Raw genomic sequence first — 26203 nt, forward strand, 5'->3', positions numbered from 1 at the left:
TTTTAGTTATGATGTTTTTCAAAAGAGAAACTCTTCATCAACTGTTTGATTATCCTAAAAAACAGTTTACAGAGGAAGAGCAGGGTAAATCTTGATTCTTTCTCTTTATTTTGAAAATATACAGTTTTCAAAGTAACAGTTGGCTCCCAAGTGTGATACTGTGATTTATAATAAGAAACATATATTTGGTCCTTATCCCCATTTCTGGCACAGAGTTCCTAAAACTCTTGGGATCAGTCTTTTGTTGTGTTAAGGAGGTGACTTATGGAAAGCACCTGAGGTTGGGGCTAGTTACCAGGGGAACCAACCATGTGATGGAACAGCTGGAACTTTCAGTCCAGACCCCTGACTTCGAGGGATGGGACAGAAACTAGAGATTGAGATCAGTTACCAATGGCCAATGATTTAATCAGTCATGCCTATGTCATGAAACCTCCACAAAAACCCAGAAAGACAGGGTTCCGCCGAGAGCTTCAGGGTTGCTGAGCTCGTGCAGGTGCAGGGAAAGTGACCTTCCAGAGAGCATGGAAGCTCCAAGTCTCTTCCCACATACTTTGCTGAATACATCTCTGCCATCTAGATATTCCTGATTTACACCCTTTTATAATAAACCAGTGACCTAGTAAGTAAAATGTTCCTCTGAGTTCTGTGAGCCACTTTAGCAAAGTAATCAAACCTGGGGAGGGGACTATTGGAAATTTGAACCCACAGCCAGTTGGTCAGAAGCACAGGTGGCCCCCTGGACTCTCAATTGGCTCTGAGGTTGGGGATGGGCAGTTTGGTAGGACTGAGGCATGAGCACTGGGTCCCATGCTACCTCTAAGGAGACAGGGTCAGAATTCAGTTAAATTGTAGAACATCCAGCTAGTGTCAGAGAATTTCTTGATGGTATGGGAGAAAAAAAATGCACACATTGTGGCTGGTGTCAGAATCATTACCTAGCATTCTCTGAAACTGAGCAATGAGATCATTTTGTTATTTAGTTTCATTAGTAACTCACAGATTTAAGCATATTTAGTGTGTTTCAGTTGTGCTCTTGATGCTCCTATTGCTCATTTCAGCCCATGGAAGCTCTTTTGAGTTGGGTCCTAAGCCCTTTTGACATGACTCCACTAGTCTTTGAAAACTTCAGTGCTTTCCGAAATAAGGTGTTCCTGGCTCATCTTGTACATTTCCTGCACCAGATCTTTCTTCAAGGACCCCTTCTTCCTTTCAGCAACCCCTCTCACTCTTCGTTTCCTTTGCCAGCTCTTCTCCCTGTGCCTTAACTGTGTCCTCTTATGTCCATCTCCGCTTGTGTCCCTTTAATCTCTCCCATCAGTGAAAGTCTAACCAGTAATGCTTCAACTAGCACTTCATGCTGGTCTATATTTTCACATTCCTAACAAGAATAAGTTCTTCAACCTGGCTTGACTTCCACTGCACCTTTGATGTTTCTTCCTTCATCTGGAATTCAGTTTGACATAATTCAGCTTAAATTTATTGAGTATCTTCTATGTCCCAAGTGTTGTATTCTCATTGTTGATATTGGTAGTAATAACAGTAATAGCTAGTAACTTATGGAGTACTTATTACATGCCATACACTAAGAGTCTTATATACATTATCTATTATATTCTTTTACTAATCCTATAACATAAGCTCAATTATTAACCCCTATTTTACTGAGGTGGATACTAAGGCATAGAGAGAATCAGAACTTTTCCCAAGTCTCAAAGCAATTAGGGAAGAGACAAGGCCAGGTGGCCTGACTCCAGGTGATGGTTAATACTATGTGTCTACTTGAGGGGCGCCTGGGTAGATCAGTGGGTTAAGCCTCTGTCTTCAGCTCAGGTCATGGTCCCAGGGTCCTGGGATCGAGCCCCACATCGGGCTCTCTGCTCAGTGGGGAGCCTGCTTCCCCCTCTCTCTCCCTGCCTCTCTGCCTACTTGTGATCTCTGCCTGTCAAATAAATAAATAAAATCTTTTTTTTTTAATGTTATGTGTCAACCTGACTTGGGGAAGGGATACCCAGAGAGCTGGTAATACATGATTCTGTGTGTCTGTGAGCATATTTTTTTAAATCTCTCGTTTTTAAGATTTTATTTATTTATTTGACAGACAGAGATCACAAGTAGATAGAAAGGCAGGCAGTGAGAGAGGGAGGAAGCAGGCTTCCTCCCGATCAGAGTTCGATGCGGAGCTCGGAGCTCGATCCCAGGACCCTGAGATCATGACCTGAGCCAAAGGCAGAGGCTTTAACCCACTGAGCCACCCAGGCGCCCTGTGTGAGCATATTTTCAGAAGAGATTAACATTTGAATTAATAGACTAAGTAAAAGCAAATGGTCCTTCCCAATGTGGGGTGGGCATCCTTTAATCTGATCCCAAATAGAACAAAAAGGCAGAGGAGGGGAGAATTTGTCCTCTCTCTGTTTGAACTGAAACTGCCATCTTCTCCTGCCCTTGGACATCGACACCTGCTTCTTGAGCTTTCGGACTCAGGTGGAGACTTACATCATCAGCCTTCCAGATTCTCAAGCCTTTGAACTTGTACTGAGTTATACCACCAGCTATCCTGGTTCCCCAGCTAGCAGACAGCAGGTGCAGAGTCCGCTCGGCCTCCACCACCTCTTGAGCAGATTTCTACATTAAACCTCCTCTCGGTTCTCTTTCTTAGGAGAACCCTGATACTTTCCAAAATCCAATCTTGGCCACTATGCCATTCATCGTTTCTCTCCTCTCTGTGGGGCCTAATCCCACACATTCTACAGACTTTACCTCAGGTCTTACGTCTTCCAAAAGCCCCCACACCCATTCTGATCAGCAGGGCTCTCCCTCTCCTCTGAACTCCTGCACCACCAAGAAGCACCTGAGAACACACTGCCACGCATCTTTGTTCCACTCCAACTGCAGAGTCTGGTTCCCTGGGCCTGGGTACAGCCCAGGCTTCTGCCTTTCTAACAAGCTCCTGGGGGATGCCACTGCTGCTGGTCCATGAGCCACACTTTAAGTAGCCAGGGCTTAACAGATATATCCATATACCTTCATTGAGTATATTTTCCAAAATGTGATCAAGGGCTACCTCCCGATGCTACCCCTATTCTTTCTATTTCTGTATTTTCCATTTTCCTATCAATGGATACAGATAGCTCTTGTCATTAGGAAGACATAACTATTAAACTTTCAACATTCCTTATGATATTCAAAATAAAGTTCAAGTTTCTTCCCTCAGCACTGGAGGCGCTTGATGATCTGGTCCTTCAAGGATTCCATGTCCTGATCTCCTACAACCTGCAAACATACAACCCACATAACCATCAAACCTTCCAGATCATCTATTATTTGTCCACATGCCTCTTCCTTACTCCCTCATTCTCCCACCTTCCTAACCTGGATAGCTCAGACTCATCCTTCAGATTAGCCTCAAGGTGACTCCTCCTGCAAGAAGCCTCCTCCATCTCCCCCACCTCTGCTCTCTGCTCTGCACTCCTGCAACAGCCAAAGGCACCTCGGCCATGATGCTATTCACCTTTGCATGTAGTTTGGTCTGCCTGCCCCACTGGACTGAGATCCCCGAAGACAGAGACAATGTCCTTATTTCTGGATCCAAAGCTTTTAGTGTCAGGCATAAAGTTGGTGCTCAACTTTCTACCTGAATATACCTAAACGATCTATAAAATGCAATGATTTTCCCAAATATTGGTTACTGTTATCCTCACTTTGAAGATAAGCAGCTTAAGAAAGGTGAAGTGACTTGCCCTAGTTCTCAAAGCTAGTAAGTGGGGAAACCTGAACTCAAACCTCATCTTTCTAATGCTCTTTCTACTTCACCACAGCTGCTACCATTAAATATTAACAAGGAAAAAACAATGTTAGTGTGGGTTGGGTCGAGTTGTCGGACAACTGTTTCATAGTGGAAGTATTTCTGTCATTAACAGACCTTGATGACACATCTACCATTAACTTTTAAGAACAGATCAAGCTGAGAAGCATGAATGTGTTTTAAAACATGAAGGGATTTAACTCGTATTTGCTAGAGTAAGTGACAGATATTAAATCACGTTTTTCACAGAGAGAAGTTGGGCACAGTCAGGCTGAGCTCAGCTGTAGCTCTCCCCCCACTCCATTCTCAGGTATCCCAGCGGTTCTTAAGCAAAGGGTATGTGGCTCCAAGCCACAGCCGCTGTCCTCAGCAGCTCGTGTTGAACAGTGATTTACACTCTCTGCCAACATCCCCCACAGTCTGCTCAGAAGACACCACACACCAAGACAAATCTCTGTCCCCAGGAAACCTACAGGCTGTGAGGGAGACAAACAACTTCATAAGCAATTTCTACACCCCGTGATAAGGGCCATGAAGTACCAAGGGAGGCCCAAGGACTAATACCCAGCTCCAGTCTGGGAGGATTCAGGGAAGCTTCATGATGGAAACAACATCCGACCAGAACCTGGAGGGTGCCCAGCTCTGCAATCAGCTAATATTTACTTCCACCTCCTGATCTCCCTTCACTGTCTTCCCTCACAGCTTGTCTCCTCACCTGTAGCACAAATTCCTCTCAAGGACTCCATCCCAGCATTCCCTGAAGTGCCTTGCCCAGCAACTACAGCCTGCTTTCCAAATGCCAGTATGACATTCTCATCACTAGACGAGCCTGGCCAGGAAAACCTCTGCGGGCACTAGGCATCCTGCCAGGACCTCAGCCTGACCACCAGCATGTGCAGGAAGCCACCAGGCCCTGTCCAGGGAAGCAGGCTCTGTATAGCATCAACTGGAAAAACCAGTGTCTACAAGCTCTCCCAAGTCACCATGCCCGGGGTAGGTCCAACAATTTGAGACTCATCACAAAGTAGGTCATTTCCACCTGGAATCCCACCAGCCCCTTGTTCAGCATCTTCCTGTGCCAACCAGGGTCTCCTCCCTGCATTTGGCAGGCACACAATGATAATAGGTGCCCTGGCTGGAAAATTCCAGGGGGTTGTGCTCCTTCCTCTTCCCCGTGTCCCCAGCTCAATAGGAAAGCCCCGCAGATTCTCCTGAAGTTTGTTCTCAAACAGTGTGCACCCTCCTGCCCATTGTCACCACTGTCATCTGAATTCAGGCCTCCATCATCCGAATTCAGGCCTATGTCATCCCCACCATCATCTACTGGCTCCCCCTCCCTGCTCGATTGGCGACTATCGCTTCTGTGGTTTAATTGTGTCCGCAGTTTAAATCTTTAGCACCCACTCAAGCCCTTTCTAGTTGCACTTACTTTCTCCAAATGTGTCCCAACATTCGCCCCTCTGTGGTTCTGTTCCTATTAACCCCCAAACTGCCCTCCTCTCTGTGAGTGTTCCACGTGTCACATCAATGTCTATCAGAGGGAAGAGCACCCAGCCTTCAAGGCTCACTGCAAGCCCTGTGTCTCTCCCCTGAAGTTATTCCTAAGGGTCCTAGCCGATAGGGAGCCTATGCTCTGAATCCTCCTGGTCTACTGTCTACACTTGTGCAACACTGGCCACATATGGGACCTCCTATCAGAGCTGCTCATGTTTCTGCCTAGATTCTGGTTATAATCCGAGGCAGCTAGCTGTCCTCATTGTTGCTCTATCCAAAGAAAGGCAAAGAGGGGTGGTGGCAAGAGTGAGACTTTGAAACTAGGCTTAGTGTGGGTTCTGATAGGGCCATAATATGCCCTGAGGTAAATTACTTAATCTCTCTGAGCTTCTGCTTCTCCTCTGCAAACAGACTTAACCTCGATCATACAAGCAGTCTGGGAGACTAGAGATAATATATGCAAACCACAGTGATTTACAATGACCGTAACAATCAATCTGAAATACTTCTTGAGGTGACTACACAGAACAAATAAGTCAGAGTATTGCAGACTATAAAATTATCATGTCAATTTTTTAAAGATTTTATTTATTTATTTGTCAGAGAGAGAGAACATGAGCACGAGCACAAGCAAGGGGAGTAGCAAGCAGAGAGAGAAACAGGCTCCCTGCCAAGCAAGTAGCCCAGTGCAGGACTCAATCCGAGGACGTGCTTCATGACCTGAGCTGAGGGCAGAAGCTTAACCGACTAAGATAGCAAGGCAACCCTATTATCAATTTTTAATACGTGGAATTTGGATTATATTTCTGTTCTTACAATAGGACTAGTATAGACCTCAAAGATGCCCCTATTGATTATCAGCAAACACATTCTCCAATAACTAGGCACTCTGAATTTCAACCTATCTTGCTCAAAACTGTTAAAATGAATTTACTTAAAAACCAACCAATAAAATTGGTTGAATTCTATGCCCTATTTGAGGTTTTGATCCCTATGGCACCAAGCACTACTTTAACCTAAATCTCTACTTTTGGGACACCTGACTGGCTCAGTCCATTAAGAGTCTGTCTCCAGCTTGGATTGTGATCCCAGGGTCCTGGGATCCAGTCCTGCATCAGGCTCCCTGCTAAGCAGGGAGAGTGCTTCTCCCTCTGCCTGCCACTTCCCCTGCTTGTGCTCATTCTCTCTCTCTCTGACAAATAAATACATAAATCTTTTTTGTAAAATAAATATCTACTTTCATTTTTTGTCTGCTGTTTGTTTTTCTGGTATTTTGCATCTTATACATGGAAAATTCCTGGAACCTGAGCTATGCTACCAAAGGCATGGGCGAATAGGGCAGGGTGCCAACCTAAATCACAGCCTCCATCACAAACCAGCTAGGTAAATTTGCCGGCCCCATATTCACTCCTGGGGGCCCTGGAGCAAGGTTTCCTGAGCATTAGTCTACTGGGGCCACGCCCAAGAAAACAACATGCACAGCAGAGCTACTCACTCCGCGGCCACTAGAGGGTCCCACAGCATTAGGTAGGAAGCAAGGACACACCTTCTCCCTACTCAAATCGCTGAAGGCGCCTCTTGCGGCCCTCGCTTTCAGACCGGAAACAGGATTGCCAGGAAACCCCAGAGTCAGCTGCTGGCTGACGCTGTGGAGGTATCAGTTCTGACAAAGCAGCCCACTCTTTTTCTTTTCTTTTCTTTTGCTTTCTTTTTTTAAGATTTAAGATTGATTGATTTCTTTGAAAGAGACTGAGAACTCACGCGGGGAGGGGTAGGGAGGACAGAGAAATTTTAGCAGACTGCTCAGCCGAGCTCTGAGCCTGAGGCCGGGCTCTATCTCACAACCTCTAGATCACATACGCCCACCCCCACCCCAGAGATCGCTGACCTGAGCCAGCGGAAACTTGGTTTCCGACTGTGCCACCAGGAGCCCCCTCACTAAGCAGCCACTTTTTACAAAGGGTTTGACTCACGAGGGCCCCATAGGTCTGAGCCCTCCCCTGCCACGATCCAGTATCACCAATGAGCACAGTCTCTGTGGCTTAAACAACTTTTTTCCATACAGCCCGCAGATTTTTTGCCTGCTCTCAAGGGTTAATAAAGGAAAAGGATTACAGCCCACAAGAAGCAGCTCCTCCCCTGCAGAGTCTGCCCCCAGCACCAAGCATTCTTGGAGTTCAGACAAGCTGGTGTTCTATTACCTAACTCAAAGTGCACGGGTCTTTATTCTTCCTCTTTGCAAGAGACCAGGGAAATCGGGATCTCTGGTGATGAGAAAAATGGAGCTAAAGTTCCCAGATTTTTCTTTTTTAGCCACCTCAATCCATAACACAAATGGATTCACAAACTTTTTTTTTTTGGGGGGGGGGATTTATTTGAGAGAGAAAAGGGGGAGAGGTACAGAGGAGAAAGAGAGAGAATCTTAAGCAGACTCTTCGCTGAGCCCAGAGCCTGACCTAGGGTTCGATCTCACCACCCTGAGCTCATGACCCTGAGATCACCACCTGAACCAAAACCAAGACTCAGAAGCCTAACCAACTGTGCCACACAGGTGCCCCAGATTCACAAACTTATAACAAATTTTCATTCAGGTTTTGATTATCTCTTTTGGAGCATTGCTAAGAGAGTAGAATATTCAGGAAAACATTTTTAAATAATTATAAGACCTGGGGCACCTAGGTGGCTAAGTGGATTAAGCATCTGCCTTTAACTCAGGTCATGATCTCGGGGTCTTGGGATGGAGCCCTTTGTCCAGCTCTCTGCTCTGCAAGGAGTCTGCTTCTCTCTCTCCCTCTGTGCTCACATATTCTCTCTCTCTCTCTCTTTTTCAAATAAATAAAATCTTTTTAAAAAATAGTAGTAAGTATAAGACCTTGAGGGATTGGTTTCTACCATTAGGATGACTTCACATAAATCACCTCATATAATTCCCATAATAATTACCCCCCCCCAGGATAGGAATTTAAGAAATTTTATAGATGAGGAAACAGAAAGCATAGAGACTTACCTGCCCATGGCACAAAGCAACCCAGCATAACCAGGATTCTATACAGGCTCATCCAGCCCAACCCACCAGCCACTTAATAATAATTATGGTTAATGTTAGTGTGGTACTTACTATAGGTCAGGCACTCAGCTAAGCATTTGCAAGCATTTTTTCATTTATATTCATGACATCCCTGTGAGGCAGGTTCTAAGATCAAGTCCCTTCTCCAAATGAGAAAACTAAAGTTTGGAAAGGTTAGGTAACATGTGTGAGATCACATGGCTAAAGAGAGGCATAGAAACTAGGATTCACCTCAATTCTGTGCTCATAACCACCATGTTAAGACACAGCAGATTGTGCCTTCACCTCATGTCCTATCACTCTCCCCTCTGCTCCCCACCATGCTGCAAGCACACCCATGGCTTTTCAATTCCCCTGCCCACCTCCCAGTCTCTGCACTTGCTTTTCCCTCCACAGGGAAAGCTTCCTCCTAGCTCCTGTTCTATTTGCAACCCTAGTTCCTTCTCTTCCTCTATGTCTTCAGTATACTCTTCCATGACTTTTTTTTTTTTTTTAAAGATTTTATTTATTTGTCAGAGAGAGAGAGAGCAAGCAGGGGGAGCTTCAGGAAGAGGGAGAAGCAGACTCTCCACTGAGCAAGGAGCCTGATGAGGGACTCCATCCCAGGGGCCTGGGATCATGACCTGAGCTGAAGCCAAACACTTAACCAAACTGAGCCACCCGGGTGTCCCTCTTCCCTGACTTTTTACCTAAAACATGTCCCCTTTAATCTTTCTCTCATTCAGACTCTTGTTTTTCCCATCATGTTCCTCATTACAACCTACCACAATTTTTATATTCGTTTAGTTTTCTCCTTTGCTTGTATTTTGTTTGTCTTTCCCACTAGAATGTAAGGCCTTGGAAATTTTTCTGTCTTGGTCATTGACATAGCCACAGTACCCAGACCATACCAGGTACCAGAAGGTGCTCAGTTAAAAGAAGAAGAGGTGGGGGGGGGGGGAGAAGAAGAAGAAGGTGCTCAGAACATATCTGATTGAATATAACCATTATAATGTGCAGTTCAGCTATAGAGGAAGCATGTAGTTTCCAAACCCAAGCTAAGAGTTCAGTGTCGTTGTTGTTGTTGCTGTTTTTAAGATTTTATTTATTTGAGAGAGAGAGAAAGAAAGAAAGAAAGAGGCAGACAGAGGGGAGAAACAGATCCCCCCACTAAACAGGGAGCTCGACATTAGGGCTCAAACCCAGGACCTCGGGGATCACAACCTGAGCCACAGGCAGACATGTAATCATCTGAGTCACCCAGGTGCCCCAAGAGTTCAGTGTTTAAAGGAAGGGAGGGAGGACGACAGACAAGCTACAGTCTTTCAACTTTTGCTGCCCCAGGAGACAGGTTAGCAGAGCAAATACAGCCTCTATTCAACCCTCAGGGGCCCTGGAGCGAAGCCTGCTCAAAGGCATTTGCCCACAGAACAGCCATGCTTGACCACCCGAGAGGTTCTGCCTCACAGAGGGGGAACCACGCAGAAGCTAGATCCACTGTGCAGAACCTGCTGCCTGCTAGGCAGAGCTGGGTGCCTTCATGGTCACTCGCTGCTTCATTTTTTTTCTGTCAACACAGAAGATCAGTGTCTATCCCTATTTTGCCCAGAGGGAGACTCAAGTTCACAGTGGTGTGATGATCCAGAGCCTGGTGCTAGAAAGTGGGATAGCAGCTCACACTCCTTTAACATTCTTCAGCAACTCCCTGTTACCTTCAAAAACAAGCTCCAAACCCCTTAGAAGAGTATCTCAGGCGCCCCAGGAAAGGCACCTCCTCTCAGGACTGGAGCAATTCCTAGGATAGAAGCACTCACTCCAGGATTCCATGCTCTAGCACATGCTTTTCCCTCCTGTCCACACCCACACAATCTAAGCCCTACTTGTCCTTTAAGATTTCTGAGAGAAGGGACGCCTGGGTGGCTCAGTTGGTTAAGCAGCTGCCTTTGGCTCGGGTTGTGATCCCTGGGATCGAGTCCCACATCGGGCTCCTTGCTCGGCGGGGAGCCTGCTTCTCCCTCTGCCTCTGCCTGCCATTCTGTCTGCCTGTGCTCACTCTCTCCCCGTCTCTCTCTCTGATAAATAAATAAAATCTTTAAAAAAAAAAAAAAAAAAAAGATTTCTGAGAGAAATCTATCCAAGCAAATAAACAGATGGGCAAAGGTATTTATTCAAAAATAGTCCTATTGTATATCATTATAATGTATGGCAGTTAAAAAAAAAAAACTGGTAACAACCTAAATGTTCAAAAAATATGGGAAAGGTTTAATAAACTGCTTTGCCCTATTTACAGTGTACCACACTTGGGGGGTTGTTGTTTTGTTTTGTTTTCTGGATTGCCATCAACCAGTCTAGACCAGACAACTGTAAATCTGTGCTTTTCAACTGAAGTACCACGGACTGCGGTGACTCCTTACCAGAGCTCCCTCACTGACAGGTCAAATTTTCTTTTGCTACAACTATGATTCGCAACAGTAACAGAGTTTCCCTGCAAACAGCTAGGCTGCACATAGTTTCTGTGAGCTACAGGCACAACTTGATGCACATGAAGAGACAAAAAATGTGTATGTTTTTGCCAGACCTGGGAGCACCATGCCTTCTGAGGACCCAAGAGATTCTCAGGGAGGAGAGCCAGTTCCACGAAAACACGCCACCATGCTGATGTGTGATCAGTTAACAGTGTAATTCTTCAACTCCCGACTTCATGAGCATGCTACCAAAATTTCTGGCACACAAAAGAATGCCATTCTATCTGTTAGGGTTATGTGGTAACAGGTAAACCCCCAAATTCCACAGTTTTCTTTCTCACCTACATAACTGTTCCAGTGAAGCTGGGCCTAGTTTGCAGGTGGTTTTCCTCCATTCAGTGATTCAGTAACTCAGGCTCCTTCCAACCCCCTAAAGCCTCGGCATCTAGCAAATGGGAAGAAAAAAATGTGGTAAAGTAACCTCTTAACTAATTTCATCTGCAAGTGACACACATCACGGCCAGTTCCATTCAACAGGTGACTAATCAGAGTCCCACCTGAGTGCAACAGGTGCTGGGATCCCAATTCCTGGCTGAGCAGCCACAGCCAGCTGACGGGAAGAGCACATTTCTAGTGAACAGGCCGCCCTCTGGGCTCTAACTACAAACCTCAAAAAGTTAAGAACGACCAAGTGACAGGTTTTGTTTCCACGCGGAGAAGAGGGACAACTCCCATTGCTGCCTCAGTGGTGGGACAATGCCCTCTGCTCCTAGCATTTAGTATACTAGAACATACCATAGACCTGGTGGAGAGCTTCAGCATTGCCTTCGGTTCACTCCAGGGACCACACTGAGTCAGGCCTCTGTTCCCATTCCTTGGATGGCTGTTAATCTAAAAAATAAAACTGCCAGTTATTTTACCAGCAAATATGGGTTTATTTGGGCACAGCAGAGAATTACAAACTGGGACAAGCAAACGTAGGCAAGTCAGAAGAACAAAGGAGGACTGCTCTTTTATAGAGGAAATTGGAAGTTCACAGGCACTGTTACAAACATCAAGTCCATTCAAGTAAAGTGAGAATGTGAAGGGTAGTGGCTTTTCATTGGCTGGGTTGTGACAGTCTCTCATTGGCTGGATTGTGCTAGAAAGCCTTCTCCCTCCCTCCTGAATAGTAAATAGTATCCACCTGGAACGTCCCTCTCTTCCTGTTGGGTCTGCCTTTGATGAGTGCTGAGCATGAGAGCTCCCCCTGCTGGCTTCCTGACTCCATTTGAAACAAGATTTTCTTTGATCTGCACAGGGCCATTCTGTCTTTTCCATTCTGCGCAGCTCCCCTTCCCGCTGCTACTCTACCATCCTGGCTGAGCAGCTCTGGCTCAGGCGCTGCTGCCTGATCCCGTTGGTTGTCACTAGGGAAACTGAGCTTGCGTCACTGTATGCAAATGGTTTACAAGGCCTAACTACTTTCTCAAGAAAGAACTGTTTGGGGGCACCTGGGTGACTCATTCGGTTGGTTGTGCATCTGCCTGAATTCAGCTCAAGTCATGATCACAGTGTCCTGTGATACAGCCCTGCCTCGGGCTTCACACTTAGGGGGTAGCCTGCTTCCCCCTCTCCCTCCGCTCCTCACTCCCCCACCCCCACCGCATGTGTGTGCGCGTGCGCGCTCGCGCGCGCGCGCGCGCGCGCGCTCTCTCTCTCTCTCTCTCTCTCCCTCCCTCCATCAAATAAATAAAATATTTAGAAAGAAAAAAAAGAAAGAACTGCCTGGCACAACATCTTCTAGAGGGAGAATATAGGCATGGCAGACACTTGGGACTTTATGGACCTTCCAGTACAAAAACATAAGAAGCTGCACAAAGACAGAGATAGTGGCCATCCTGCTGACCATTTTCACCACTGCATTCTCAGCACTTCACAGGGTTTCAAAAACCCGGTTCCCTCCATCTTTGGAACCAAAGCTACTAGGAACTGGAAGGCCTCAGCTTCTGGCACCAGCAACCAGAAGAAGAGAGTAGAGAAGCTACAGTGTAGACGAATAGGGATTAAAAAAAAAAAAAGAAAAAAGAATGAGTAAATGAATGAGCATGTTCTTGATAAATAATGACAGAAAATAGTAAAAAGAAAAAGAAGAGAGAAGGAAGGAAGGAAAATAAAGTATTATGAAACAAAAATAGAACACATAATTCTATAATCAGTGTGATCACAATTTAGAAATCTCACATCAAAAGCAAAAAAAAAATTTTTTTTTTTACTTATTTTTGACAATTTTCAGTGCTTCCTATCCCCTCACTAAATTACTACCACCCAACCCACCAATGCAGATTTAACAGCACTGTCACAATGGCTACCCTTTGCCAGTTCAGGCTGATGTCTGACAACTCTTCAAGGAAAAGTGAATGTGCTCCACTGGGGTAGAGAAAGCTTCGGAGTTCTTTCTTCTTGCATCTGGAGCTTTTTCTTTGCCACCTACTTCTTTGTTGAATAAGTTTTATGTTTGGGGAGAAATAGGAGAGAGAGCCTGGATCCAGATCCATTGCCTTTTTTCTGAATTTACTTTAGGGACCAAATTTGAGAATTTGGGTTCAATTTTTTTTAAGTCCCCCTCCCTTCCTGCAAATCCCCAACTTAGAAATGTGTGTGTGTGTTTCTCCATTCTTTTTTTTTTTTTTTTTAAAGATTTTATTTATTTATTTGACAGAGAGAGATCACAAGTAGGCAGAGAGGCAGGCAGAGAGAGAGAGGGGAGGAAGCAGGCTCCCTGCTGAGCAGAGAGCCCGATGCGGGACTCGATCCCAGGACCCTGAGATCATGACCTGAGTCGAAGGCAGCGGCTTAACCCACTGAGCCACCCAGGCGCCCTGTTTCTCCATTCTTGACTAAAACTTGGGGCCTGGGAAAAACTTAGAAAGTATATGGCAAAATTTTGAAGAACTCCCCCCTTGAACAGTCACCACCAGGGTTGCAGGAACCCAGTGTAAGTGAGAACTGAAATTCAAATTGAATTTTCCTAGCAAAAGCCAAGATGAGTCACATGGTAGCACTTGGAGGATTCCCCGAGTCTGTTCATTCCTTTAGGATCACTCACTCCACTCCTCCCAGGACCTCCCCTGGGAACAAAGGAAAACCCAGGACTTGGGACTAGGCCCTTTTCCACCAACAGCTGCTAGTAGTTTGCATTTAACCCTAAACAGCAGATAAACGAAATGGGGGGGAGGAGGAAAACACTGTGCATCCACTAGAAACCCTTGGGTTTTCTCTAAACTTCTTCCAGAAACTTCTTAAAGGGCTCCGAGAACCAAACAGGCAGATTACAGGACAAAAAGGAGGCTTAGAAACTTTGGTCTTAACAATGTCACCTACAACTGAAACTCAACTATACACCATGTGAAGCCATACACACTAAGGGGTCAATCCCTTGTCCAACAAGGGGCCTGTGTGGGAGCCGACAAGCCAAAAGCACCCTCCATCCCCCACTCTGCAGGGCAGGCGCCAAGCAGAGAACTGGCTTCTCTGCCAGATGTGGGCTGCCAGGGGCACAGGCCAAGGAGACCCTCCGGACTGCAGTCCTGGGCCTAATCTGCGAATAAAACGCCTTGGCTGTCGTTTGGGCTCCACGTGCCCCTCCCTCCCTGCGGAACCATCTAGAAACTAATTCCTAGACCTGTAGGTTACCGAAGAGCCGCCTACATCTGGTTCTGGGCCAGCGCACCCCACCCGCAGAACGGCTGGATTCTTTGATTTCCTCGCGCGCTCACTCTAAAACCAAACCCGAGAGGAAGGGCACGGCCCAGGGTGGGGATGCCCTGAACTATCCGAGAGCCCTCGAGTAGGAAGAGACGTTCACAAGAATGCTCTCAGGCGAGGTGAGAGCGGGCGGAGTCCAGGGCGCAGCGGCACCGCCGGGAGGGCGTGTGCCTGCGCCGGGTTGGGGTTGGGGGGTAACAGGAAGAGGAGGGCGGGGTGAGGGGGCGGGGTGAAAGGGGTGGGGTGAGCGCGCCCGGGGCACCGGCCCAGGCTCCTCCTGCCTCCCCCTCCCCCTTCCAACCCCTGCCCCTTACTAAGGCTCCCAGAGCGCCGCGTTCCGCTCACTGGCCGCGCGTCCCACCCAGCCAATCGTCCCTGCTGCGCCTCGGGCCAAGGTGAGTTCCGCCCGCCGCTCCCGGGCCGCCCCCAGCCCCGACCTGGCGCCCGGGGAAGCCCCCCGTCGGCTGTCGGGGCTCGCGCGGTGTTCCAGGCGCCGGCGGCTGCTAGCTGTCCACTTCTCAGCGCCCTGGGCCACACCCCGGCGAGGCGGGCAGCGCCCCTGCCCCGATCCTCACGGACTGGAGGAGGGGCGCCCGTCCTTTATTCCCGGACCGCGGTGTGGGCGCCCTGGGGCCTCTGCCCTCTCCTCCCTTTCCATTGCTCCTTACTGCCACTTTTCCACCAGTCTCCCGAGTTATCCGAAATCCCGCTTCTCGCCCCTTCTTGGCTGACATGTTTCTCTGTGGGCTCGAGCTGCAGGCTGACCTCTGGCCAGATGTGTGTGGCCTCCTCCTCTGAGCTACACGGACCGAGCTGGACAGGTTGGCAGCTTCCTAAAGGGCACTGCTCAGTCCCTCGGCCAGATGCTGCTGGTTGGGCTTCCTGTTGTTTGTGTGTAGGTCTATTTGTTTTCGTAACAAAGCTTGGCTAGCCGGCGGGTGGCGGAGAGGAGAATATAGGAAGGGATTTCCCTACTGAAAGGATTCCCTTCTTGCAATCCTCATTAAACAAGTGGAACTATAAAGAAGGGAAGAGTGGCCTTGATGAAAGACCTTCCAGCCCAAATTAATCTGGCCCGGTGCATGAGCAGAGATAGACTTGCCCTTGGTACCGGGTCACAACTTGAGCTTTGCCAAAGGAATGCGGCTTCCTCCAGCCCTGGACACTGCTAACTGTCCATTAGACTCCACCTAATTGAAACCGGGACTCTGAAAGGTGGGTGGTTGGGGCTGGTGAGGAAAGCTAAGGAAAGCCCAGCAGCTACAAGCTAGGCAGAGCAGAGCCCTAGGCCAGACTCTGAAATACATCAAGTCCACCTCCCCTTCCCTCTCGAGGGGAGCTGGGAGCATCCTGCAGGGCTGGTGAGCACAAAGGGCTCCCAGATTCTCCTAGAGCAGGCCCGTGACTCAGCTGTGAGACCATGCGGGTGTGGCCCCAGTGGTTCCAGATAGTCTGTGCAGATGATTCGGACAGAACACTTCCCGAAGAAGGGGAACTGTGCCATCTCAGAGGGCATTTTCCAAGAGGAAGTGAGTCACACCAGGACTGGCCAGCTATCTGAAGGAGAGGTTTCTGGACTGAACTGTGGGTGAGGGCAGCAACTGGATTGGCAAGGCCAAGGTGAGACGCACCCCTGTTGGGTGATTGGCCGGCATGCCTGCTGGCAGCCTGCCCCAGCTTTACTTGTGAGGTAGCTCTTCCCATTAAGATGTTTTTAGCAGCGGCTGCAGGTTTCCACCCCCTAGCTCTGCAGCTTGAGTTTCAGACTGCTGCAGTGGCTCTTTATACCCTGCACTTCAGAGGAGACCAGGCTCAAAAAACACCCAGACAGTGATCTTTGCCTCCACCATGTTCCAGCAGATTGCAAAAGATAATACCAGAGGCTGGGGCAAAAATGAGTTCATATAACTCATGGGAAATTTCTTCATCAGCCTGGCCCCCACAGATTCCTAACCTGTTTCTATTTCTTGTCTCTCCCGGATGGCATATATGCCTCCTTGACAGCCAGAAACTACTTTCTTCATCGTGGTCCTTGACCCATTTGAAGTTTCTTATTTCAGTCCTTCACGTTTTCTTGAGGATATTCTGGCCATAAAGTACGCTGATTTTTAGATGATGCTCTGCCCTGGCTTTTTTTGCAAATAATACAGGATGGGCCCTTTTCCTCCCAAGTCTGGCCTTTGACCAGCCCCTCAAGCAGCCGCCCCAGTGAAGTCAGCCCTTGGTCCTGGTGGAGCTAAGACTGGGTGCCTCCCTGCTTTCCAATGAGAGTTCCAAAAATGTGGCTTTTTTAGAGCACTGCCCACTTGGTTAAAGCACAATAGTTCAAAGTTGAGGGAAACAATGGAATCTTTTCAGGGTTTTGATGTGTAAGTTAGCACTCTGAGTGCTGGGAAAGCTGGAATGAAGGCTTAGCATCTTTCTTAAGCTTTTCATTTTCCTGAAGACTCAACAATTTAGGAATCTCATACCAAAAACAAAAAGAATGAATTTGCTTATTTTTTAACAATTTTCAGCACTTCCTACCCCTTCACTAAATAACTACCGTTCAGCCCACCAATGGTTTTTTTCTTTCATTTATTTATTTTCAGCATAACAGTATCATTATTTTTTCACCACACCCAGTGCTCCATGCAATCCGTGCCCTCTATAATACCCACCACCTGGTACCCCGACCTCCCACACCCCCGCCACTTCAAACCCCTCAGATTGGTTTTCAGAGTCCATAGTCTCTCATGGTTCACCTCCCCTTCCAATTTACCCCAACACCCTTCTCTCTAACTCCCCATGTCCTCCATGCTTTTTGTTATGCTCCACAAATAACCCACCAATGGTTTTAACAGCACTGTCACAATGGCTACCCTTTTCCAGTTCAGGCTGATGTCTGACAGATCTTCCAGGAAAAGTGAACATGCTTCACTGGGGTAGAGAAGGCTTCTGAGTTCTTCTTGCATCTGGAGCTTTTTCTTCACTGCCCACGTTTTTGATGAGGAAGTTTTATGTTTGAGGAGAGGCAGGAGAGAGAGCCTGGATCCAGATCCGTTGCCTCAACTCATTTTTTCTGAATTCTTTTTAGGGATCAAATTAAAAAATACCTCTGTGTTAAATTTAAAAAAAAAAAAAAAAAAAAAAAAAAAAAAAAAAAAAAAAAAAAAGGAAGGAAGAAAGAAAGAGCAAGCTTTCTTTTCTTTTCTTTTCAAAATCTCCAAGGCAGAAGGAAGGAAACCTCAAACACATTTTTTTAAATAACAGATGTTTGTTTTGACACATACCCTGCCAATTATTTTCTGGGTGGGCTGTAAGAAAACTAGGGTATGGACAAGACACAGAAGAGCAAAGTAAATCAGCTCTCTTGCTCTTTAGAAGTGTCCTTTTTGAAATTACGGTCTGGATCTGGGCATGGGTCCAGAGCAAACATTTGGGATCACTCAGGAATAGACACTTTTCTAAGGAGGCCTCATGCTCCCTGCTACTCCCAGGAGAACCAAAATGTACATTATTGTCACTCATTCTTACCACTCCATTGAGCAGGCTGTGGGAAGGCAGGCTGCTTAAGGAACCCACAATCTAGTGGGGAAAGAATCAGAAACATAATTAACTAGAATTCAGAATATATTTTTAAACAGTATGCCATTAGCTGGTGAACTCCCCAGTGGCAAGCACCAGGGAGAGAGAGAGAGAGAGAGAGAGAGAGAGAGAGTGTGTGTGTGTGTGTGTGTGTGTGCATACCAGCCTAACGTGCACAGCAGGTGCTCAGTGTAGGAGGACCAGAAATGGAAAATGTAATTACCACCACTGTGATTAAATTTGGGGAGTCCAGGGTTCTTTTCTGTAGAGAGAACTGCACAGAGAAAAACTAGAGTTCTGAGCCTCCATCGTAAAGACCTCTTACCCAGGCAAACAGGTAGGGAAGACACACAGACATCAGAATAAAATGACTCAATAAAAAAATGCAAGAACGATGAGGTAGTTACAGCCTGTGGAGTGCACAGTGTGAACCAAAACACAAGAAAACAGCAGGAGTGAGAAGAGAAAGAGAAGTCATGTTCAGGGTCTGGCCAGACCTGTTTAGCAGGACACATTTTTTTTCCCTGCGCTCACGGAATGTGCTTTTGTCTGTATCCTACTATTCCAACATTCACAGGCAGCCCCTGTGGGCCGCTTCCCCACTTCACCCCAGCTTCACATCCTTCTGCCGAGCTCTGAACTACAAGGGTTTCAGTGCAAACCCGGGTGGTCACACGTGCACTTCAGGTCCTGCCAAGGGGCTTGTCTGATTGATTCATTCATTCATTTTGCAAACGCTTATCTTGCAGTTCATAGAACAGAATAATTCACAGTTCTTCCCCTGGAGGATCTTAAATCTGAGAGGGAGATAGGTGAAAGTTAAATGGATTGAGTGTTGCAGGTGCAGAACTAGGTTGTCCTGGGTACGCAGGATGCTGCCCCCTCTTAGCCCCAGTGAAAATGGAATGGAGTGTGTTGTGTGATTGGGGAGATGGAAGCGCCAGATTCAGGTCCCTGAACTTGCTCCTCTAGTACCAATGGTCAGCCCTGCAGCCTACCCCACCCAAGACAGGAGAGCTACTGACTCAGTGGGGCAGCAGCTGCATTGGGGAAGAAGAGCTCCGTGACTCATCCACTAGCTAAGAGAACAGTTCTAATCACAACTTTTGCCCCTTTTCCTTCATCTTACTTGAAAACCAATGCTCTGGCTCCTTCAAAACAATAATTTGCTTGTAGCCTTGCTCAGTACTCTGGGCACTGGTTCCTGATGAGACCGTGGGCATCTCCTCTGCTTATCAAAGCCATTCACCTCCATGAACTCAGATTCCTGGCTAGTCACTGTTCTGCGTTCTTATTTCAAAGGTCTACCTGACAAATAGGGAGTTGGCTGGCTGCTGTTCTTACTACCCATTTGTTAAATAAAACAGCGATGGGGAGGGGAAGATGGGGGACACGTGGCTTCAGAGAAGAAAGCTTCATAATGAATGTGGACAAGTAGGAGTGGGACTGGAGTCCTCTGAGACCTGAGCGTTCACTCGAGTTAGACTGGCCTCACTCTCTCAAAGAAGATATTCAAGGGTCGCCAAGATTTCCTGTTTACAACTTATATTCCTTAGAAGTTCCTAAATTAGTCTGTTCTCCCATTATAGGGGTCCTTTCTATGCCATGTCCCCTTTCTTCTCTGGCTTTGCAGTGCACCTTCCCTCTGCTCTGTGCAGAAGGTGAGCTGGGTGTCTGGTGACCAGTACCAATTTCGGCACCTTTGCTAATCGGTTATGAAGAACCCTGCTGCTCTGAGCTTAGACACAGAGGGTTGTTTTTTGGGGTTTTTTTGGTTTGGTTTTTGTTTTTTTTTTTGTTTTTTGTTTTTTGTTTTTTTTTTAAATACCTCTGGTCACTGACTCCTTTTCTGAGTTATTTCAGACCTGGGTGGTATCCCACATCTTCCCTCCCCTGACTCGTTCAGCTCAGTTCTCTTAAATTGCTCAACTTCCAGAACAATCCAGGCAAGGGCAACTCCATCTAAGCACTGTGGGTTGCCATTGACAACCACTGGGGCTGTGTACGAAAGGAGGAAAAGGGTGTGGTTCCCCTGGAATTCATCTCACAGTGGACCTTGAAGCATTAATTTGCTGATCTTTCCAAGAGAACTGCCTTTTGGATGAATCACACCAGAGTCTGGCGTGTAGCATTCTCTAGAGTAGCACATTCTTTAGCATGCTGGTTCCTGCACTTATCTGGGGATTAAAGGGGTAGAATTTACAATTCAGAAGTATAATTGCTCAGTCCCCGTGGTCACCAACTAGCTCTGCCTTCTCCTCTGTAAAAAATAGCATTTAGAAATCTGTGTTGAACACAGATCCGTCAGCAGCAGGAACCAGACCAAAATCATGTTTCTGGTTTCTTTGGGCACTCTAGCCAGGGAAGGTGCCAGCCTCTCCATCAATCTGTACTCAAAACCTGTTCTTGTGCCGTGGGGTTTTGGGAGGCTTACTTATTTTTCTTTAAGATTTTACTTATTTGATAGAATGAGAAAGAGAGCACAAGTGAGGGGCGGCAGGGGAAGCAGCAGAGGGAGAGGGGGAAGCAGACTCCCTGTTCAGCCGGGAGTCCAATGTGGGGTTCAATCCTAGGACCCCGGGATCATGACCTGAGCTGAAGGCAGACACTTAACTGCTTAACCAACTGAGCCACCCAGGCTCCCCTTTGGGGGCTTTTTCTTTTGTTGTTGTTGTTTGTTTTTGGAGTGGTATGCTGCAATCTCCATTCAGGTTCACCTGTTTCTGTCTCTCCACTAGTGTGATCTTAAGTGATGTTGGCCAAAACTACTCTGTTCTGACAAAACATTCCTTCCAATGAAGCCAAAATCCACTGAGTTTGTATTAAGCACCAGGCACCGGGTCTTGATGTGGCATATGCCCCCAGATCATTGTACCTGAACAGAATGATCTGACATGTTTCCTTTCCCTTCTTTTAAACACTTTCCAATGGAAAGGTTTTGCTTTCCCACTGTGCCCCAGAATCAGAGTGGTTCTTCTGTGCTTCCTGCCAAAAACTAGGTCCCCGAAGGAGTTGGGGATATACTGTTACTTGTTCCTTTTCAAGAAACTAGACAATGAGCTTTGAGTAGCTTTGAGAACCTGCATTTTACTACCAGAGATGCAAGCAATGTGTTGCAATGAATAACAAGTTCAGACCTTTAGTAAAGAATACACGCCCAGAAAACAAAATTTATTTGTAATCAGATTTGTATTTTTCTTTTTTCTTTTTTTTTTCTTTTAAGACAGAGAGAGAGCACATGCATGGCGTTGGGGGTTGGGGAAGGCACACTGCAGAGGGAGAGGGAGAGAGAATGTCAAGAAGACTCTGCACGGGGTGTTCATTCGGTTAAGCATCTGCCTTTGGCTCAGGTCATGATCCCAACATACTGGGATCAAATTCTGCATTGAGCTTCCTGCTCAGTGGGGAGTCTGCTTCTCCCTCTCCCTCTGCTGCTCCCCCAGCTTGTGCCCTTTCTCCCTCTTTCTCTCTCTCAAATAAATAAATAAAATCTTTAAATTAAATACAATGAAGACTCCACACTGAGCAGGGCTTGATCTCATGACCCTGAGATCATAACCTGAGCCAAAACCAAGAGTCGGACACTCAGCCACCTGTGCCACCCAGGTGCCTTTTTAGCAGAATTCTAAACCTAGACATAAACTGAATCAGGTTACCTAGTTAAGCTTGGAGTATTAACCAGGTTTGACTGTGTGGGTTGTTGGTATTCAGACGTATCTAAGAGTCAGTCTCATGTACCAGTGGCAAGAGAAAAGATGAAACCTCTGCTCTTTCAGTAGATGCTTTGTCTGTTAAAAATGGGAATTGCTTTTCCAGATGATTAGTTTTTATTCTTCATTAGGTGATTGATGCAGACTTAGTGGGCAACTAGACAAATTCCTCATTTAGAGCACCAATACCTGAGGGGCCCATTTCCATCAGCAGGAGGCCCAACACCTGAGGTGCATGGGGCCAGAAAGGGTCACATGGATGACCTAATCCTCTTCCTTCCAGTTACCCACAGAAGACTGGCAATACATGTGTTTTAAAAGCTCATGTAAACTCTTTCTTTACATCTTTTAAAAGGTTTCAACAGACCTCACCAAAATGCCATCTCAAATGGAACATGCCATGGAAACCATGATGTTCACATTTCACAAGTTTGCTGGTGAAAAAGGCTACTTAACAAAGGAGGACCTGCGAGTACTCATGGAAAAGGAGTTCCCTGGATTTTTGGAAGTAAGTCCTGAAAGGCCCAGAAAGAACCAGGCATGAACACTGGGACTTCTAGTCTTGGTTGCTGTTCCTTCCACTTCCCATCCCTTCCCTGCGGAGGCCCCTAGTAGAAAAGTGTCTTTGTTCCTTTGCTTATTAAACATTATTGAGGGCCTACGGTTTGTAAGATGTCATAGGGGAAGCAAAAGGTAGAGAAGACACACTCCCTGCCCTCAAGGAGCTTACAGTATGAAGGTGAAATAAGGCTGCACACACAGAACCACAAGATGTCCATTGAGACAGAGACAGAGAAAAAGGGCCTCTCACCAGAGAGGCATCAAGTAGGAAGTGGCCACCTCAGGTCAGAAACCTGGCATTGGAGATCCCACATTCTCTGTTCACATCCACTCTGAGCAATTCATGTCTCTTCTTAGATCCCTTCAGATAAAGGCTTTTTAAAAAATAAGTGTCCTGCTCTAATCTACAAAGGAATGGTGTCAAGCATCTGCTGAATGAGAGCCAAGTGTGACTCAGAGATCACTGCTTTCTGCACTGAAAATGCTCTGAGAACACAGCTTGAGTCCCACAGACAGAGGGGCCCATTAGGACTAGGAGAGGACTATGCCATCAGCTCAGACACCTCACTCAGGACATTAGGCCACAAGGCATAGTTGTCCTTTTACATCGTAGCCCCTTAAGACGTGGCTGTGGTGTTTAACCGAAGGGGAAACATTGCTTGACAAAGTACTAGCATGAAATGCAAGCCCCTTTCTCCCTGCCACTCCTGTGGTCATTTGATAGGATCGTTACTGGGGCGCGTGGGTGGCTCCGTCAGTTAAGCAGCTGCCTTTGGCTCAGGTCATGGTCCCAGGGTCCTGGGATCGAGCTCCATGTTGAGCCCCATGTTGGGCTCTCTGCTCAGCGGCAGCCTGCTACTCCCTCTACCTCTGCCTGCCACTCCCACTCCCCCTGCTTATGCTCTCTCCCCCGCCCCCTCTCTCTGTCAAATAAATAAGTAAAATCTAAAAAAAAAAAAAGAGGAAAGGATTGTTTCTGTGCTTGGGGTAGAAAACTGCATTAGCCTCTAACAGGTGAAGGGAGCTGATGGTAAAGTGCTGAGTCCTGCGTCTTGTCAGCCCAGTGGTGAGCACATGAGTCGAGCCCCTGCCTCCCGAACCCATAAACATGGAGTTTTACAGTACGCTCTGATTCACATGTTATCCACGCCAGTTAAGTAAGTGGATAGGCAGAGCCTGACAGCAGGCTCACAGCCACACGGGCCACGATGCTAGCCCAGAAGGCTGCAGAATATGCCGCCACTCTGCTTTCACAGCCCCAGACCATGAATTAGATCTGGCTTTGTCCTCACACTAGCCAGGTGGCATTGGCTTCCGGGCCTCAGTTCCGGCCCCATACATGAGAGGGCTGGACACAGTCACCTCCACACTTCCGCTCTCGGGGATCCTCCCAGGCAAGCATAAAATGCAGGGGCATGTGTTCCTTGTAAACCTGCCCATCACACAAAGGCATTCTCCGCATACTAACTCCTTGTTAATTGTGCTGTTGCATAAAATGAGAAGTGAAGATGAAAATCATGTGAGACCCAGACTCTCCATCTGAAGGCTTGGTGGCATAAGAAATGTAAAGGACGTACAGACTCCGGAGTACAGAACGTGGCTGGGCCATTTATTCCAGGCACAGGTCCTAATTCCGGACACACCCACACTTGCTGCACTGATGGAGTATTTTGTTTCTAGAGTTGACCTCTGTGTCATCCAAATTTCACTCCTGACCGCAGCCAGGAAGCTGGGGGTGAGGCCAGAATTAACTGAAACCCACCAGAAGCGGAGGCAGCCACACAGAGTGAGTCGTAGGTGACAGCTTAGGGTGGAGTTTACAGTCCTCGAATGGGAAATGTTGCTGCTTTAGCATAGGGGGTTTCTGGGTGCAGTGTGGAAACATCCAGCACTCCTGAGACATTGCGCATGAGTTTCCTCACTCATATGCATAATCCGTGGAATTGCAGAGACTTCCCCTGAACACCTTTACACCTCCAGAGGGCCTCATTTCCCTCACTGGTTGATGGTCTGGCCCCTGGAAGAGCAGCCACACTACCACGTCTAACCATCCTCACCATCCTCACGAGGAGAAGGAGAGATCTGAAACTTACTGCCTAAATTATCTTACAAGATCTTTTCTTAAGGAGATTCCTTTTTCAAGGATTTGGCCACACTGTCAGAAACAAACACTTGTTAAGAGGATGTAGGCTGGGGCACCTGGATGGGTCAGTTGTTAAGCGTCTGCCTTCAGCTCAAGTCATGATCCCAGGGTCCTGGGATCGAGACCCGCGTCCAGCTCCCTGCTTCGAGGGAAGCCTGCTTCTCCCTCTCCCACTCCCCCTACTTGTGTTCCCTATCTCGCTGTGTCTCTCTCTGTCAAATAAATAAACGAAATCGTAAAAAAAAAAAAAATTGTAAAGAGAATGTAGGCTGACACGCTGCAAAAAAAAATGGGAACTTTAGGGTGGTTCTCAGGCAGAATCCTGTGATCTTGAAAATTGTGGAATTGGCTGAGGTAGAAGGAGAGCAGATCAGAAGGTCATGCCAAGTTCACAGCGGTATGTATATGCAGTGGACTAAGAATTAGGAGGCCTGGTCTAGCTTCTCTGACATGAATCTCCTCTTCCTAGAAATAGGCAATTCCTAATATCTCTATAGTTCTATGAAAAGAGACCATGAAAACTTCTTTCCTAGCTTATGAATTGAATATGATTTTACTGAAATGCTCCCTCAAGGCAGAAAAATACATTTAGGTGACCTCCAAAAATCACTTACAACCTAAAACAAGAGTTCAGATAATTGGAAGATTATATTAATTAATGGTTCTTAGCAGAGCAAATCAGAGAAGGTTGGCACAGTAACCACTGACCAATATTTCTTGCCTTTGTTCTTTTTTTCAGAATCAGAAAGACCCTCTGGTCGTGGACAAAATAATGAAGGACCTCGACCAGTGCCGAGATGGCAAAGTGGGCTTCCAGAGCTTCTTCTCGCTAATCGCAGGGCTCACCATTGCATGCAATGACTATTTTGTAGTACACATGAAGCAGAAGGGAAAGAAATAGGCGATATTGAGCACCACTCCTACCCAATGAGAGTTCTTCCGAAGGGTCTCTTAAGGAATCTGTCACACAGCTTCCCTCTGTATAAAGGATTCCATTGGCAGTTGGGGACCCTCAGAAAATTTACAAATAAAATCCAACCCCCATTTAAGAAGCAGAGAAAGAAAAGTCAGATAAGCTTTTGATTTTTATATTGTTTGCATCCTCTTGCCCTCAATAAACAAATTCCTTTTTTAGTTCCTCACTTGAGATGGATGGTTGTTCCTTCTTCAGAAATGCTTGGTCCCTGCTTCATTCCTGAAGAGCCTGCATGTCCTTGGGCAGCCTGCTTACTGCAGAGTGGGCAAAGTGGGAAAGCTGTCTCAGTTTAGCCTTAGGTCAGACTTCTCTGACTGATCTGCCCTTGGAGCTGTGTCTAGCTGAAGGACCAAAACTTCAAGGATTGAGAGAAGGCACTTCCAGAATATATCCTAATTTTATCATTGCTGAGCACCTTCTTGTCTAGTTAAGTCAGAGCCTTTCCAACAAGCACTTTGAATGTCTGAGATGTCAGAGTCCAATTTTCATTGTGGAGTTTCAGCAGTCTTGGGTAAAAATAAGCCTGTAAGACAACCGATCAAAAAACAGAGTCTGGTGTGATGCTTCAGTAACAACACACTAACATATGTTGAGTTGTCACGGGATGTGTCCTGATTAGATTGTGATGGCAGGAAACAGGCCAGCACAACTTACAGAATGGGGTAGTCTTTTCTGCTGAAAATGAAGTG

General features: G+C 46.8%; 1 protein-coding gene and 1 long non-coding RNA gene across 5 annotated transcripts; one reads left to right on the forward strand and one right to left on the reverse strand.

Annotated features, from left to right (window-relative positions):
- Positions 1-10144: 10144 nt before the first annotated feature.
- On the reverse strand, positions 10145-15500 carry LOC131808924 (uncharacterized). Of its 3 annotated transcripts, none has more exons than XR_009344993.1 (4): positions 15226-15500; positions 11606-11701; positions 11152-11255; positions 10145-11067 (listed from the first exon to the last, which is right to left on the reverse strand). It is a non-coding gene; the product is annotated as an uncharacterized LOC131808924 (long non-coding RNA). The 3 variants fall into 3 exon arrangements; XR_009344992.1 differs by having other exon boundaries at positions 14995-15499; XR_009344991.1 differs by having other exon boundaries at positions 15323-15498.
- S100A10 (S100 calcium binding protein A10) lies at positions 14657-25685 on the forward strand. Of its 2 annotated transcripts, none has more exons than XM_059135232.1 (3): positions 14657-14676; positions 22190-22342; positions 25278-25685. In XM_059135232.1, exons 1-3 carry the CDS (start codon positions 14662-14664, stop codon positions 25437-25439), a joined length of 330 nt encoding a protein of 109 aa, XP_058991215.1. In that variant the 5' UTR covers positions 14657-14661; the 3' UTR covers positions 25440-25685. The 2 variants fall into 2 exon arrangements, with proteins under 2 accessions (XP_058991215.1, XP_058991216.1); XM_059135233.1 differs by lacking the exon at positions 14657-14676 and adding an exon at positions 14796-14952.
- The last annotated feature ends 518 nt before the right edge of the window (positions 25686-26203 follow it).

Source organism: Mustela lutreola, chromosome 10 (genome assembly GCF_030435805.1).
Source record: "Mustela lutreola isolate mMusLut2 chromosome 10, mMusLut2.pri, whole genome shotgun sequence".
Lineage (NCBI taxonomy): Eukaryota > Metazoa > Chordata > Mammalia > Carnivora > Mustelidae > Mustela > Mustela lutreola.